The 16,745-nt window shown below is 41.4% G+C and overlaps 1 protein-coding gene across 7 annotated transcripts in view; it reads left to right on the top strand.

The window, feature by feature from the left end:
- DOCK10 (dedicator of cytokinesis 10) overlaps nt 1-16,745 on the top strand; it is a 144,632-nt gene that overhangs the window by 36,143 nt on the left and 91,744 nt on the right. For 2 of the 7 annotated variants that reach the window (XM_069023826.1, XM_069023823.1), the window contains exon 1: nt 7,688-7,902. The exons of 4 other annotated variants lie outside the window; for them this stretch is intronic. In XM_069023826.1, coding sequence (XP_068879927.1) covers nt 7,801-7,902 — 102 coding nt within the window. In that variant the 5' untranslated portion in view covers nt 7,688-7,800. Of the gene's footprint in view, nt 1-7,687; nt 7,903-16,745 lie in introns of those variants that run through there. One more of the 7 variants, XM_069023829.1, reaches the window with a different exon arrangement.

Here is a 16,745-nt window from a genome sequence, read left to right as displayed (position 1 = left end):
GAAACTAATTAGGGGCAAGTTTTTGGGAAAAAAAATTACAGAATTAACATTAAAACTGAATTTCCTTACCATAAAATGTGTAGGTTTGATGAACGAGGGAAAAAATTTGTGAGAGCAAAGTCTTTGAGAACTAGTAAATATGCTGATGCTATCTCAAGCTGGGAACCTGCATGAGTGCAGACTGAAAGAGTATTCAGGAGAAATACTGTCACATTGACCACATTCCGTATGCTACCTAAGCACCTGCAGACGCAGGTGCAGAAATGTGATTTAAATCCTACATGTTATGACCATGCTTACCAAAACTGGAACTTGGTGTGGGATAACTGAAGGAGTAGAATTAGGTGGATTACAGCCCTTTTTTTGTCAGGGCTGGGTTATATGTAGTTCTAATGGCTTTACATAGGCTTACTCAGGGACCCTAAGCCCTGCCACTTGGGTATTTCCTTTATGGTTTTTCCCTTATTTTGGTAATACTGAAGATTGCATGTTTGTTCTATGTCTCAATTAGGATAAGCAGTTTTTAATTAAGAAATTAAACACAAAGGCCTGGAAAGGTGAAACAATTCTCTGGGTCTGCACAAAGTTATGTCAGAGTGAGAAATGGCATATCAGATGTTGGCACAATTCCATAATGGTGTTTTATTTACTGTGTTCCAGGAGAACAGAAAGAGAAGGGCAATGTCAAAAGGATGCAAATTGTCTTTCTCTCTTTTCCACATAGCAAATTTAATTAATGTAAATCTGTCTTGCAGGGTTTTACACCTCACACCCTTTTTTTCAGAAAGGAGAAAATAATCTTGCTTATTTGCTTTTGAAATTTGTGTGCTTTTTGTCTCTTCCAAAATGCCATTATTTAGCTTTCAATTATAGGATCCAGATGATGAATTATTACATGCAGTTGCTTTCTCACTTGCTTAAGATACCCACAGGCAACTAGAAGAGGGTATACAGGAATTTTTGACATTGAATATGTGTTACAAATATATGATATCAAACACAATAATGATTGTACAGTCAGCTTGAACATGTATGGAGGGGAGAGTGTTTTAGTGCATAAAAAAAAAAAAGGAGAGGATTCTAGGATATTTTATATCAATATTATAGCATTGTAGACGTTGATTGTGACCTTGAGTAAATGAGTGAGTTGCCCAGCCTTCTTTTGCTTGAGGTATTCCAGCTGGAAAATTGGGGGAAAATGTAGATTCTTTTTATAAACCAGATGTCTGATCTGAGTTTTTCTTGGTAAAGAAAAATTATTTCTGCAGCATAGCACAGACATGAATAAAAAGGATTAAAATTACAGTCAGAAAAGGAAGGAGCAGGAGCCAAAGTCACAGCTGCATAGACATGTCTGGAGGTAGTGTAAATTCAGATGATTAAATTATTTTATCACCTTTCATGTCCCTTCATCACTGCATGTGTTGCTATCAAGGGCTGATTCCAGTCCAAGTAGATGAAAACAAAAGGGGTAATGTTTGTTTGAAATTTCCCAATGGATCATGGCACAGAACCAGTGCCCTGCTCCCTGTGCTCCCCCCAGGGCTCTGTCCCCAGAGGGCTGACTGGGTAGGAGAGGAACGACAGCAAACACAAGACCTAAGGTGATGGTGTCTGTGAGACCATCGTTAGGTTCTCTAAGGCCCTGCTCAGCCTTGTGGCAAGGGAATGTGCCATATTCATGCCAGATACAGGTGGATTTCCAGGCTGGAAATCTGCTGAAATGATGCTGCTGTTCCATCAGTGTTTTGGGGGTGAGCCAATAGAAACGTTGCAGTGTCAAATTGAGAGCAGGATGGTGTGTGCAGGGGGAGCAGCGTTTCTGTAGGACAGGGAGGGACAGCCTCTGGCTCAGCCAAGTCTGCTTCCCAAACAGGACAGCAGGACGTTCTTTAGGATCTGTAAATTGAGCAAAAGGGGCTAGCAAGTGGCTTTTGGGGTGTGGATGCTACCAGCAAGCTCCTGTGTTTACATGGCCATGTTGAGGTGATGAAATGGCAGTTGGATGCTGTGTGGGAGATCAGGCTGGGAGCTGCCAAATTGCTCCCCCAAGTCCTTCTCCTCATCCCGCTCAGGGACCCCTCTGACCATGGGTGAATTCTCTGGCAAGGCACAAAGAGACTGGCCCGGACAACCTGTGGATGGCTCCTGTCACCACCAGTTCAGCTGGAAGGGCTGCTTCAGCCTTTCATGCAGGGCAAAGAGGTACAGGAGCCTCTTGCAAACGTGTTCTGCTTGAGTGTGCTGATAGCTGGGGCACAAAGGGAAGGTGAAGGCACAGAGGGAGGAATCGCTGAGGTCAGCACACTGATCTGCCTGGGAAGAAAAGAGATGGATTGACATAGGCAGAGTCTCTGACAATAGGGAATGCTATCTGGAAAGATCTGTTAGCAGAGCTCTGACAGATATAAGGGCTGCTTTTCATGGATATTTATGCAGGGGCACCGTCTCCCTGCCTTGGAGAGCTCACCTTGTGTGCTGATGTCATTTTAAATGTGATGGATTCCCAGCCCTTAGCCTGGGCAAAGTGAGCTGTATGGATGTGTGGGCAAAATGCATGCATCAGCTGTTCTAAAGGCTTTGTGGATTGTTTGTATGCAAGGCTTGATGTATCTGCCTAAGTTAGATCATAGGTGGAGTCGTATTTCTCAAAAAAACAGTGTCATTCAATTTCAGTTAATTCAATACCAGAGTGGCTTTGCAAAAGGTTGCTTCAGATGTACTTTTTCTGACTCAGTTGTTTTACCTTTCTGTTTACATTGTTTTGGTTTCATATTTTTCCTTTTTTTTTTTTTTTTTTTAGGACATTTTCAAATGTTCATGGATCAATAGTGAGCATTTAATTTCAAAATATGATCTCCTGGTTTGATTTGGGAGATTTTTGAGGGGGGGAGGAGGAGGGGAGAGAATGTTCAGTCTTTGACAAAGAGATTGGGATGGAGGTCACTAGTGCTTTCTGTTGTCTTTGTTAGGTGCTAATAAAAAACACTTATCTGTCCCTGGCCCCAGTGTAGTGATCTGCTCTACCTGTCCAACATGAAGCTTTTGGGAAGAGCATTTTTTAGGTGCAGTCACAAACCACTGCAGAGCACACGCTATTCCCAATGCCTGGACGATGCAGGTAAGACGAGTGTGCAGTGTCCATTCTGTGTCACCTCAGCTTAGTCTCGCAATCCCATTAGGAGATTTTTGACAGTCATATCTGAAAAAATACATCCAGTGTGTGGCCACTCAGTGCAATCAATGTCCTAATGAGCATTCTGAAAGGACAGTGTGTTACATCTAATCCTACTGCCTTTGTCCAAACACAAAACTGGCTTCTGGCAGCATTGCCTTGTTCAGGGTGTCACAGTGGTGGGGGACTTGCTGGGGGATGAGCACTGAAGACATGAAAAGCAGCATCAGCCTGTATACCTGCACTGCTTGGATGCTGTGGGATATTAACTGTGTAAATCTCCTAGTTACTGGCCTCAGAAGGTGAGTATACCAGCCATGCCTCCAAGTTTTGAAAAAATAATGTAAAAATACTAAAATTGAAACAGAAAAATAAAAAAGCTCTTTGTGACCCTCTCCAGGATACCATAATTTTTCTTTTTCTCCCCAGTACCTGAGCTAATAGCTGCCTGTTCCACATGTGCCAATCTGTAACCATGGGCACAGAGTGCAGGATTGTTTTTGGTTCTACCCCAAGGGCTGGGTGTTGGGCAGGGCTGGCATCCTCTGGTTTTTCTTCTACAACTTTACTGTGGTGGTTCTACCAGGAACTCTGAAGTGCTGGAAATGCCACAAGCCGTTCAAGGGAGTAGGAAGGTTCTTATCTGTGCTCTGCCAAGCTGTGAAACGTTAAATGTGTCAGATCTCTTAGTACTGGTCTAGGCTGCGAAGACTTTCTGAATGGCAGTGTCACTGTCATCACAGGGCTCATAGTTTATAAATGAAGCAAGTTTTGTAATGAAAAGTTTGTTTCATTTCAGAATTTAACCTTAGCATAGGCATAATATGCAGTTAATGCAGCTTGTTCCAAGTAAAGGAGTTTTCTTACTTGTTAATTAAACTTTTTCTCAAATGTTAAACAAAAGACCTGAGTCAGGATTGTGCAATTATTCATATATACGCTGGCATAAATCAAGACTATGTTTTTGACTTGCACTTTGTTCAGGTCAGTATTGCTTCCAGACAGAAGCCCTGAACTGAAGGGAAGCATTCATTCTCCAAAATTTGCTATGAATTTGATGCTTGCATGAGACTTTTTTCTTCTCTAAATCTGTGGGAAAAAAAATGCCAGTGTGACAAACAGAAGCATCAGTTCTTGGTCCTTCTTGGTTGGATTTGGTAGATTATAATATTTTAGAAGGACATTGTAGTGAATTGAGTATTTGCCTCACAGCAGCCCAAATATTCAGCCTGTTTTGGGGTGTCTTTTATGTTAGTTGAAGATACACACTTTAGGAGCTGAACTTTTGTGTCTTTCTATGGCTCCTAGCAAAGCACTATTGAAATGCATTTTCCAATGATCACATGATGTACTGTAGCAGTGAATTAGTTTTGTCCAATGGTATTTTTTTACATATTGCATATTTCACAATTGTATATCACAATTCAAACTGAAGTAAATGAAGCATGACAGTGACTAGGTCTAAAAGGGAAATGAGAAACTAGAATGCAGGGAAAGGGAATTAAAAAGTTATTAAAGAACTTGTAACCCCTGTTGGAAAATTAAATGCTAATGGTTCTGCAGCAAAAGGAATGCATAGCTTTTCCTTAACTGGGGTAGAGATATAAAATATCATTTTTCTTCCTGTCTGGATATTCTTACATTTCTGAAAAATGCTGGGAGCAGATGAACATGTCCCACAAAGATAGCAGAGCAGAAGGCAATTAAACACTTAATTGTCTACTTTACATAACTGATTGCTTTTGAAGGGCTTCAGCATCCTTATTTTGATTCCATGAATTGGATACAGCAGTTCACAAATGTAAGCCAAGGCTTGTGGTTTTCCTGGAGCCAAATGCCTCTTTTCTTGGAATAGCTTGAGGTATGGATAATACTTTTCACCTTTTACATTATAATTCTGAATTTAAAAACAGCACAGGAGCTGTTATTAATATAACATAACCAATTTTATGATCATCTTAAATTCCCTGGTATCTTTAACTGAAGAGATGGAGAAGTCTTGAGGAAAAATTAGGAAATCTTTTACAGTCATACTGATGCTAATGAAGTTTTCTTTGTACTTCTGCTACAGGACAAAGCATTATCAGACATTTGAATGGTTTTCTTATTCCCCATTACAAGAGGGATTTGCATTCAAAACAGATCTAAGAAAGTGGAGTCTTTATTTGCAGTTGTGTACTATTATTTTGGTTCATATCTCTGTGTGAATGCTGTAGCTTATTTGTTATTTCAGAGCTTCAGCATTTTAATGCCTTGGTGTTGAGAAAATACAGTGCTGACTGCCTTTTAGTATTGTTCCTGAAAACCTGTTTGCCAGAGATATGGAAATAAATGAGGATTAATAATATTAGGAATGAAAATCTTTTGGACAAAAGACAGTGGAGTAAACTGGATGAGGACCAGCTGGGGACTTGAACCTAAGTTCATCGTTTGTATTATTTTGGAGTAATGCAAGTTCATTAAAGTTTCAGGAAGTGGTAGTGACCCTTATCTCAGTGGAAAGGACACCCTGGAAAGGCTTCTCTGTGCTGTGGGAGGCAGGAAGCTGGGAGAGAGCCTTCCCAGGGAAAGGAAAGTTGGAACTCTGCTTGTTCTGTGTGACAGTTGAGTTAAGGAGTGGATAAGCAAAGGAGCCTCTGAGAGGAACTGATACCTGCCTAAAGTTAAGCCAGCAGAGCTGATGATTCCAGCATTAAATTTAACTTCTGGCAAGGACCTCTGGTCTTGGCAGCCATCTTCTGTGTGTTACATGAGAGGCACCAGGGACTCCAGTAGAGATAGTGTGGTAGTCTGAGAGAAGACAAGGGTGATTCCAGCTTGGTTAATGCTGTGCTTCTATATTGGTAGCTACTTGAAATGTCTGCATACTTTGGCAAAGGGTTGCTGTTGTCTTTTCTGTTTCCTAGTGCCAGACAGATGCCTTTCACCACTACATAGTACAGTGAAATCCATTTTAGGGTGTTGTTTTAGGGCTGGTAACAGTTTAAAGGAGGTGATCTTCTCAAAGGCAAATCTGAATGACAAAGATAATGATGAGATCGGGGTTAATTCAAGAGTTGCACCACGTTTTAACTTTGGAAGAGGAAAGCAACTGATCAAACGGATGTGGTTTTGTAGTGTTCAGGTCAGATATGTTAGGCTCGGTATCTCTGCTCTCCTGGAATGGAAACCTAGCGTATAGAACAATCCTTGGAACTCCTGCAGAGGTTTGTTACTTTGGACCAAATGTTACTAATCTTGAAGAATATGTAAAAGAGTTCCTAGAGTTTGTAGAACTCAGAATTATTTGTTGGAAAGAAAGAAAAAAGTGGCAGTCAGGGTAAAGTTGCAGATCTCAAACAGAGTAATTAATTAATTCAAACAAGTTGTGAGAATGATGCTTATTGTCCAATTGGCAAAAAATACAGCATGAGAAAGCAGAAAAACTATCACTTTGCCCTAGCTATGCACACAGATATTAAATAAAAATAAAAATCTAATGCATGCCACATAAAGGCTTTGTGCATAGGGGAGTGCAGCCTTGCTGCTGCAGCAGGGTGAATCCTCAGCTGGAACAAAGAAGAAAAGGGTCTGTGCGTGTGCCTGCACGTGTGGGCACTGAGGGCGTTTGTTCAGTTTTAAAAGATCTTAGTGCCCTCCCAGCCTTCAGACAGCTGAGCACTGAGTGAGTCTCCTATCTTAATTAAGAATAATTTGACTGGCCATGTCACTGCTCCTGTTGCCACTGCAGTTCTGAGGCACTGAGTGAGGGCTTCTAACCTGTCAAGGTGCTGCTAGGATTGCCCCTGTATGGGGTAGTGGGCAAGGGGAGCTGCTGGTATTCCCCTGTGTGGGGCATCTGAGGAGCTGGCTCAGTCTGACAGCTCTCCTTCTGAGGTGGCAGCAGGGTGTGAAGCAAGCAGGTTCTTAGTTGGCAGGTTACAAGCATTTCTAAAACCTGTTTTTTACAAGCAAAAAATACATTTTGGATATTAGCATATGAATTTCTCTGTTGTCACCTTTTTGTAACTGTCTGCAAATTTAGGAATTTGCAGGGTTCTTCCTCTTATTGGTGTTTCATGCCACTTTGAAAGGGGAACTGCTACCTTGCTCCAAAAGTGAGACGGCCCTAGCAGCACAAACCTGTCACTGCGTGCACTGTGGCCCAAGTCTGCTACCGAGGGGCTATGTAAGAGATGGCTGTTCTGTGAATGACTTTTTTTATCTTGCAGACACACACACGTGAAGTAAGAGTGCAGCTGTTTTGGCTTTCGAATCAGGGAGGGTGGTGAGGAGAAAGGATGTAATGGTGTTTGAGACAAAGATAGATGTTCACTTGCAGCATTTTTTCTACAACTTCCTATTTCGATTTGCATTAGAGGTGGAGACTGGGTGTATTTATGGTTTAATGAGATGCTCTTGCCTTAATAGCAGAATGTTGTTCACAGGAAGAAATGAGTTATTGCTGGTTTTCTTCTTCTTTCTGTTCAGTTACTGTGGATACAGCATGTAACTTTTAGACCTACTTCCCCCTTGAACAGCATACGCAGCTTCCAGTTGTTGTGCTGAAGCTGCTGAAGGAAGGAGGTTAAAGGAGCACAGTTTTTAAAGAGATATTTGTTGGCTGCTTAATTCCTACGGATACAATGAGTTTTCGTGGGAGATTCAGAAGGGAGCCCAGTGAACTGCGGAGGAAGAGAAAGACCATTAGGAGAGTGAATCAAGGAGAAATTCACAGATTAAGCTGTGTGAGTATGCACCCTTCTTCCACTTCTGAGAAATGGCTAAGAAATTGCAGGTCACTCTTAGGACTACACTTTGGAGAGAGTAGGATTTATTGCTCGTTGTTTATGTAGGATTCACCAAGCCTCGTTCAGTCTGTGTTCAGGGATTGAGCACTGGAGAATGAGACTGAAGCACAGGAAGTTCAGGAGTTTACAGAACTCAGGCACGTTAGGGAAACTTTTATAGCCTCACATTGTTGATCGGAAACTTACTGATAGCAGGAGTGTGTGGTAGTCCCTCTGGTACCTTATAGCAAATGCCTGGTAGTTCCATGAAAATCCATAATGCTGCTTCTGGAGAGGAAAGTTCCTATGTGCTATTTCAGAGTTCATGATCTGCGATGGGCATCTCTCAAGGCTGGGAAAAGGAGAAAAACACTGGCCTTCTGCAGTGCAGGGAGCCACTGGAGAAAGCTCTAGAACCTTTGGTGGAAAGCTAGAGTGAGGTTCTATCCCTTGGGCTACACAGCAGCTTTGCCACTGATGGTTTTGGGCCAGGACTGAGGCTCCTGAAACTGCACTGTGAGCCACTGGGAAGCTCGCATCAACTGCGTTGTACCTAAACTTTCTTGACTGAAATTGAAACTGCAGACAACAATAGGTAAAATGCTTAGAGTCTGCTGTTGGGGGGTCTTGGGCAAGTACTGATTTGCAGTGTATTCTCTTCACTGGAAAGACTACTTTAGCTCAGGAAACATTTAATGGCTTCTGCAAGAAGAAGAGACAGTGAATTTTTTTCCTCAAGGCAAGAGGTGTTTGATTTTCTTCCATAGTTTTGTTCATTCAGTTACTCTGTTTGCACGTGCATGCAGATAGCTCTTTTGAGGCATGTCCAGTGTAACAGAATCAGTGATAAAACAACCAAGAAGAGTATTCTCATTAGCTTTTTTAAATAGGAAGGAAAAGAACTTTGCAGTTGTAACACTTGGTCACCAGTTAAGATGGTTTGTGGTTCATCTAGTAGTGTTTGGGTTTTGCTTGTGACTAGGTGCCTTTTTGGATAGGTATTTTATATGGAAGTGGATCTTTTTGACAAGGCTACTTTATAGTGTAGTTTCTGCTGCCCTGAGCTATTGACATACAGTCAAAGATACCATGTTTGAGCTTCATGGTCAAGGGTCTCAGGAATGAATGCTGGTGGTGCTGCTGAAAGCATCTAACCACAGCAGTTCACAAGGTAGGAGGTAGGCGCTGCTTTCTTCACTTATCCTCTTAAATCCTGGTGAGGAGGGATTTTTGTCATTATTGTACAAATCCTGTCTATACTTTGGTAGTGCTCATCTGAAGTTATTGCAGCCTTACAGGAAAGGATGGCTGGAAATAAAGCCCAAATGGTAACAGTAAGCCAGCAGCCTGCCTGCAGATAAATAGGAATGTGTTTGTTCCCTTTTTCCTGTATCGTCAGATACCAGAAACTGAGCGTTCAATTTAGTGGTGCTGAAGAACCTTCAAATTTTACTGATTCTTAGAAAAAACAACAATGCATTGTAGTTTGACCTAAAACGTAGAGCACTTGTAACCCTGTGCCTGTTGCCTGTAATTGGAAATAGGCAACAAGCCTGTTTCATCAGAGGCTTGTGTGTCACCCTGCACTTCCCCTGATGTGGATGGCTGCTGTATGTCAGCGATATAGCTCAGCTTTGCAGGGGAATCTGTGCTGATTTCTGTTCTTTTCAGACATAAGATAGACTAAGATGGGGTCACTGTGTCATATTACTCTGTAGATGTATTTCTCAGTAGTTTGTTTAGCCCTTAGGAAATGCAGGCACACTTTACTTTTGTGCCTTGCAATCTATGTCTTTCTGCCCAATATTTCATAATTGGAGCATGTTAAATCTTTGGCCTACAGGCACTTTTTGTTATCAACCAGCAGCCAATCTCTCCTTCATGCATCAGTCCTCTGCACCTCCACACAGATTTCAAAGTGGTGTCAGTTCCCACTGCAGCTGTAAAGGCTTTTGTGTGGGGGGACCTTACTCAAAGAGTGCATTTCTTCATATACTATTCTTAGATCTGTGTTTTCTGTAGATGGACTTGCATTATTTGCTGGAAGCTCCCTTTTTTTTTTGTAAGACTAATTATTATCTGATTATCTTTAATTGATTGTAGGTTGATGATTGAGCTCAGTGTTTTTTTGCTCTCATTTATGTCCTGTGTGTGTAAATGCCTTGATAGCCAGATAATTGACTGGGAGGGGAGTTGATGTCAAGGAAACAATTACAATTTTAACGTCATTGTGAGAGCAGAGTTTATAATGGCCATGTATAGATGATGTTAATTTTACAGATAAAACCTCTGTGGAAATACTTAAAATCATTTATTCAGATAGGCAGCATGAGAAATACCTATTACTTGTGAAGAGATAAGTAACCATAGTGCCAGTAGAGAAAGAGGGTTATTCACTGAGTAAAATGAAGCAGAACAGCATGCATGAGATTTACCCCATGGGACAGTAACATATTAGTAAGTACTCTAGAAGTTAAATGATATCTTTGAAAAGTTTATTTAGAGCTAATGCAAACATTTTTGTTAGTTGTTTTTGCTTCAGGGCCTTCTGAAGTGGTTGAGCCCCTTTCAAAACAGTTGTTTGCTCAGTTGACATGTCTAGCTCTTCATACATCTAAGTCTTAGGTTTTAATTGAAAATGAACAATGGATGTTTGCCTCTGCACTGCGTTGCAACTTCATCAGGCATGCAATAGTATCAAAGTCTTCAGCATCAGAGCAGGATCTAATGAACAGACATTAGAGCTTTCCCTTCAGTCCTTGAAAAACAAACTCTTCTATGTACTCTAAAACCACAGTCTGCTAAAAAAGAAATCTTTCATTTCAAAATAAATAAAACCGTTTTAAAGACAATCCTGTGCTGTGCACAGTGTGATGTAAAATCTAACCCCATTTTAGCAGCAGGTTTGTGCTGGATGAACCTGGTGGAGGCATGGGTGAGGGAGGAATGCCTGGCACAGCCTTCTTTTTGTACTTCCCCTGAACCTGTACACAGATAACCATGTGTAGATGCCCCGTCTCCCTAATTCATCCAGTTTGCACAAATGGAGGGGACCGGTTTGCCTGTTGCTGTAACTTCTATTATTGTTGTGTAGATGCTGTAGGTGTCAAGGCTGGGCTTCTACCTCTGCTAGGAGTGCCGATTAAGGGCAAAAATTGGGAGTATCTTTTCTTTAAATATAGATTTTCTTGAGCCTACAATGACTTTATATGTGAAGTTATACACGTGTGTGTGTGTGTGTGTGTGTGTGTGTGTGTGTGTGCGCACATGTGCACAGACAGACTCAGAAGTGCTGTTTACATAAACTTTAAATAGGAAGCTGACAAGCTTTGGTCAAATCGACTGCATGCAGCTTGCAGGCTGGTTTTGTTAACATTGCTGTTTGGGGCAGTGGCTCTGCACGCCTGAGACTGTGCTAGAAGAAGTGGACAGGAAGCAAAGCATGTTTCCAAAACAGCTGAACTAGACTCACTTCAGCATCCCCTCTACAGTGCATAGGGCAGGACAATGCCCTTCTCCTTCCCTGGAGTGATCACTAACAAGGCAAGTGGAGCAGAACACTCCAGCTCTGTTGGCAGCTCCTCTCTGCTCCATCCCTTCTGCCTCTGTTCCCATCCCTTCTGCCCAGTCCCCTTCCACCACACCCTACCTGTCTGTTCAGATGTCTGCATGAACAGGAGTGAATTGTGTCTGGCTTTTGCTTGCTTTCTTCATGAGTAGGTTCTGTGTGATAGATTCAAAGAAAGCCTTTTGTTGCTAAAGCTGCACTTTTTTTTCCAGGTTTAGGTCAGGTAAGGGGAGAGAAAGTGGCTGAGTTTTGCTAGGTTAGAGGTCTATGTAAATTATTTAAAAAAAACCCTTATGATGCTTAACAAAACTTGCTTGTTTTTTCACTGAAGTGACCTATGGGCAAATATTTAGTCTAGGCTTCAGAAGTCCTTGCTATTTAGAAGGTGTTACTCTTGACATTTTGAAAAGCCAACCAATTAAGTCCAAATTTAAAACTTAGCAGTTTCATTAGAGGTCTTGTCAGTGGCTGACTTCAGTAGTTTTATGATTAAATGAATTTTTTAAATCTCTTTCCTAAGGAGAGTTTCAAGATACTGCATAAGCAGTGAGGACAAGTAAGTTGTTGCCTTCTTACCCTGAAGGTTTTTTGCAGATTGTACTGATAATTTTATCTACTGTCTAAAAGGACAAGTGCTAGTCCATGAAGATGGACATGCCCATGCATTGCCATTGCAGAGTCAGAAGGCGCTGCAGCAAGGCTGCAATGCCAGGTGCACAATCGTGGTTGGGAAACAGGATTCAGGAAATGCATATGACTAAGTTGGGCGTAGCACGAAGCATCTCCTCTCTCCCCCCAGCTGGAGGCTTTGCTAGCCAACAGTCTTGTGTGGCTTCCACAGTTTAACCATGAGGGAGGTAGTTTTATTAGGGCTGGAGCTTTCAAAATTCATAATGAAAGCAACGATAAATTCCGTCTTGAGAAACAAGAGCTATTAGAAAGTGTGGGTTGCTCACAGTTGCCTGAGAATAGTTCTCTGTGGTTGGAGCAGCCTGAGCCCTGGTTGCTCATCAGTCGCCGTGCTGGAGCAGCTCCATGTGCCACTGGAGGCTCCGAGGGCTCCAGCTGGACCACCAGTTGAAAGGAAAATTTTCTGAGATAGATCATCCATCCACATGAGAGGTGTTTCTATTTTTCAAATATTTAACATGCTGAATTCTCTGAATTCTCTTACAGTAATTTTTAAAGCTGGAAAATAATACAAAGCAGTTTTACATAGATTTAGATCCACAAAATAATGGTTATGTAAGCAATTGGGATTCATCCTATCCTAGCTGTATTTGCACAAAGTAAGTCTCATTTAGTCAAGCAGGTCACTTATAGGTGTCAATCAGAATTTTCTTTGAATAAGGAGGCTTTAAAAGAATGAAAATTACTACCAGCAGGATCTTCAACAGGTTTCCTTTCTTTTGCTGTGCTTGAGCTGATGGGTACTATAGCATTTTGGCAAGTAGTTTCTGAATCACTAGGAATTGGGGGTGAATTCTTTGTAATTCTTCGCGATTTTCTCTGTAGCAGAATCGTGCGGGAACTGGCAATCCCCTTAATGAAATTTATTGGCACGTTGGCTTCAGTGCTGACACTGAAGAGTATATTAGTTGAGCTGTGCAGCCCTGACTGGGTTCTTTCCAAGTGCAATTCTCCAAGGTTTACTGAAAGTCATGACAAATTAAACATTTTGGACCTGACAAGTGAATGTATTTTAAGATGGGAGGGTTGTGTCAAAGAAAATTTTCTTTGTACCACTAATTTTAATAAATTTGTTGACTGTGGATCACATACTGAGCCAAAGGAAGCCTTTGTAATGTGGCCAGAGGGTTTGCTGACTGTAAATAAATGCAGAACAGGCCAAGCAGTCATAAAAAGGAGGAGATCTGAATCAAAAGGAGAGACCGTCTGCCTGCTGGTTCTGGCTGTGCTTCCATATCCATACCCTGGATACCTTTTGCAGACCTTGAACTGCCTGCTCTGTGCTTGAAATGCAAAACTTATTTTCCTTAAATGAAATCTGTAGCATGATGCAGAGTGTGTTGGGAGCAGAAAGGGGAGGCCTGTAGGGTGAGAATATTTTGAGTGGGTGATTCCTGTCACTCCCAGCTCAGCTGCTTGAGGGTGTTGGGGACACCTTTATCCTGGAGTGGCTGTGCTGTCTGTGCTCCCTGGATACAAATGCTGCCATGGGACTCCCTGCCAGGAGCACACAGGATCTCAGGCTGCTCACCCATGATCTGATGAGGGGAAAAGGTGCACCCAGTGGAGATATCCTTCCCATGGGATTCACCCCAGGCACCAAACTGCTCTGCTTCCCTGTGGCGAATAGAGACATATGTTGGTCCTACAGAAATGCAAAAGTTGCGGTGAATCCATGAAAACCCAGATTGTTTTCTAGCTTCAGCTCCTTGAGTGTTCAGGCAGCTGCAAGTAGCACATCTCAGAGCTGCTGGGCACGCTGGATCTCTGGCATATCTGAGACAGGGCTAAATTCAGCCTTTACGCTACATCTTCTCCAAAAGTCATGGACTCCTGGTTGTTCTTTAGCTTCAGTTTGGACAGGCTTGGCAAAGAAATATTCAATTGAAGTTGTCCTGCCCTGGTAGAATATAACTAGCTACATATAGTAACTTTCTATGAAAACATAGAAATACATACATTATGTCAGAAATACAGTATGTAACTGTGAAAAGGAAAGGAAGAACAAAGGAGTGTGAGAAGCACTTCACATTGGTGTCATCCTAAAAAGCAGTTTAATTTGCTGTTGTAAGTTTTGATAGGATTTGGTTTGGTTAATAATATCACTACAAAGTCTAAAAAAACGAAGGAAGATGATGCTATTGTTGTAGTAACAGTAAAAGTGTCTCTTTCTCTTTTAAGTGCCCATTTCAGTATTTCAGATGTATACTAGAATGAATTGTCATTTTTGACAAGCCATAGCTTGAATGAAATATAAAATCAGAGTGTTGCTTGATCTTGACCAATCTGGCCATCACAATAGTTTTGATTCTCTTTATGAACATGGATCTTTGTGTCACAGATATGGGGTTAGGGTAAGTGAAGTCCAGCAACTTAATTTTTTTCTGTTTATCTGTTTCCTTAATGTTTTTCTTCCTGGTGTGTGGAAGAGATTATTTTTAACACCTCTATCAAATTCAATAAATTTTAGATATTCAGGATTTGGTGTTGGAATAATATGACATTAAAGCATTAGAAAATCCTAACAGTTAGTCTAGTTTATTTTTAGAATGGGGAAGTTCTTGGGATGACTGTTCAGAGACTATTGGTCTCTGTTATATCATTTCCTCCTTCAGGGAGTGTTCACATAAATACAGCTTTAGGAGGATGATATATAATTATGAAGAAAAGATGGGTACTAGCATCAGTGCACAATGTCTGTGCATCTGGAGGCAAGTCAAGTACCATATTTGATTCTGTAATATCATTTATTTGGATATTTTGGGTCATTACTACTGGGAAATATAATCCTTTTTCACCTACACCAGGTGGTGATGGCAATGAAGCCATATATCACTGGTGGAATCTGGCCAGTTTCACCCCTGTGAAAGTATATTATCCTCCTATGGTGTTGGCTCTGATTTAATATCACTTCAGTATTCCAAAAGAGTGTGGAAAGGCTGGCTCAACAACATGCAAAGCTACACAGCACTGTCAGGGTGTGAAGTAAATGGTACTGCTGAGAATGTTGTAGCAGGTGAGGAGTCAGTGAGTGCCTTTTTACTAGATGTATTCACAACCATTTTAGCACAACTAAATTCATTACTCACTTGAGATGGAGAATATAAAATGCATTGCAGAAATCCAAGACAGCATAATCCAATTTTGGCACAGATTGCCAGGTTGGCCTGTTTCCAAAAAGAACAGACAAGTTAAATTGAGAAGAGGCAGTGCTGGGATTATTAAATTAGCTTTAAATCAGCCCTGCTCATTTACAGATCTCTACTAGTGCTTGCAGGTAGAAATTTGCTAATCCCAACATCACTGCTTCTGTCTGCTAGGGAGGAAAAAATGGAGCAGCCACCCCACACCAGTAGAGATAAGCTTCTAACTAACCAACTGCCACTTCCCATCACAACTGCGATGCAAGCATTGCACCACTTGCAGAGCTTTGCCAAGTCCAAAGTACTGGCTCTGCAAGGGATGGAGTCAGTGTCCACAGAGCAGAGTCTTATGGTCTGTAAGAACACGCAGAATTGATGAAGAGAGGTGTCACATTTATTATAGCATCATGCTTGATGCTGGCAGGGGACTAACTTATCTCTGTGGCCAGTGTATTGACAAGGATGGGCTATTACTTGCATCTCTGATTTATGGGAGCTTGCATAATAGAGTATTGCATTTTACACAGGATTTTGCTGTAGTGACATGGAAGGAAGAATGTAATTTTTATTGCATGAGTAGAAAAACATCACCATAAATATTGAAGTGCTCCACTGAAAAGTTTTGCAGTAGGTTTGATAATGTCATATCTACTTGCATTTAGTTCAGATGTGTAATCTTTCTCCAAAGACTTCTCTGTTAACATCTGTTAAAATGTTTCCATCAGATCATGCCCTTTGCAGCACTGAGAGCAAGAGAATTAGTGCTGTGGGAGCAGTGGTATTCATACGCTTGCTGTGTTCCTCTGCTTTGGGGTTTTCTCAAATTGTATTCTTGTCTCATGTAAATGACCTTGCAGCTGCCAAGAAGGAGTTTTCCCCTGGAGTGTTTGAGGAGCTTTCAGGAGTGGGTTTCTGAGCATTACCAGTTTCTGAAGAGCAAAGAGAGGGCAATGTGACATAGCTTACCCTGCCTCAACTTGTGCCCCAACATCTGCAGGATATTAATTTTGAAGGAGATGTAGCTGTGTTCACCCCAACCTTACAGGGATTTCCAGGGGGAAGAAGGAATACTTCTTCCTTTTGCCAGCCCCAGCAAAAAGGATAGTTTCCACGGGTATAGAAACTGCAAATGCTACACATTTTTATGGGATTTCCCCATATTTCAAGAGAAGTCCCAAGATTTCTGGGCTTTCCTAGCTCTTCTCTAGTCTACAACTTCGATGGGAAGGTGACTACTTCTGCCATTTTTTTGCTTAATGTTTTAATGTTTTTTTAGGAGATTTTGAAAACTGACATTCATGATGTTTCCCAGGAGCATATGACCAAGATTAAGATTGTGTTGACACATTTTGTCTTTTTTTTTTTGGAGAGTGGACATTTTATGATTTCAATGGCATGTC

The sequence above is a fragment of the Aphelocoma coerulescens genome, chromosome 9 (assembly GCF_041296385.1).
Source record: "Aphelocoma coerulescens isolate FSJ_1873_10779 chromosome 9, UR_Acoe_1.0, whole genome shotgun sequence".
Lineage (NCBI taxonomy): Eukaryota > Metazoa > Chordata > Aves > Passeriformes > Corvidae > Aphelocoma > Aphelocoma coerulescens.
Note: the sequence above shows the minus strand (reverse complement) of the source record. Positions and strands in the feature narration are given on the sequence as shown.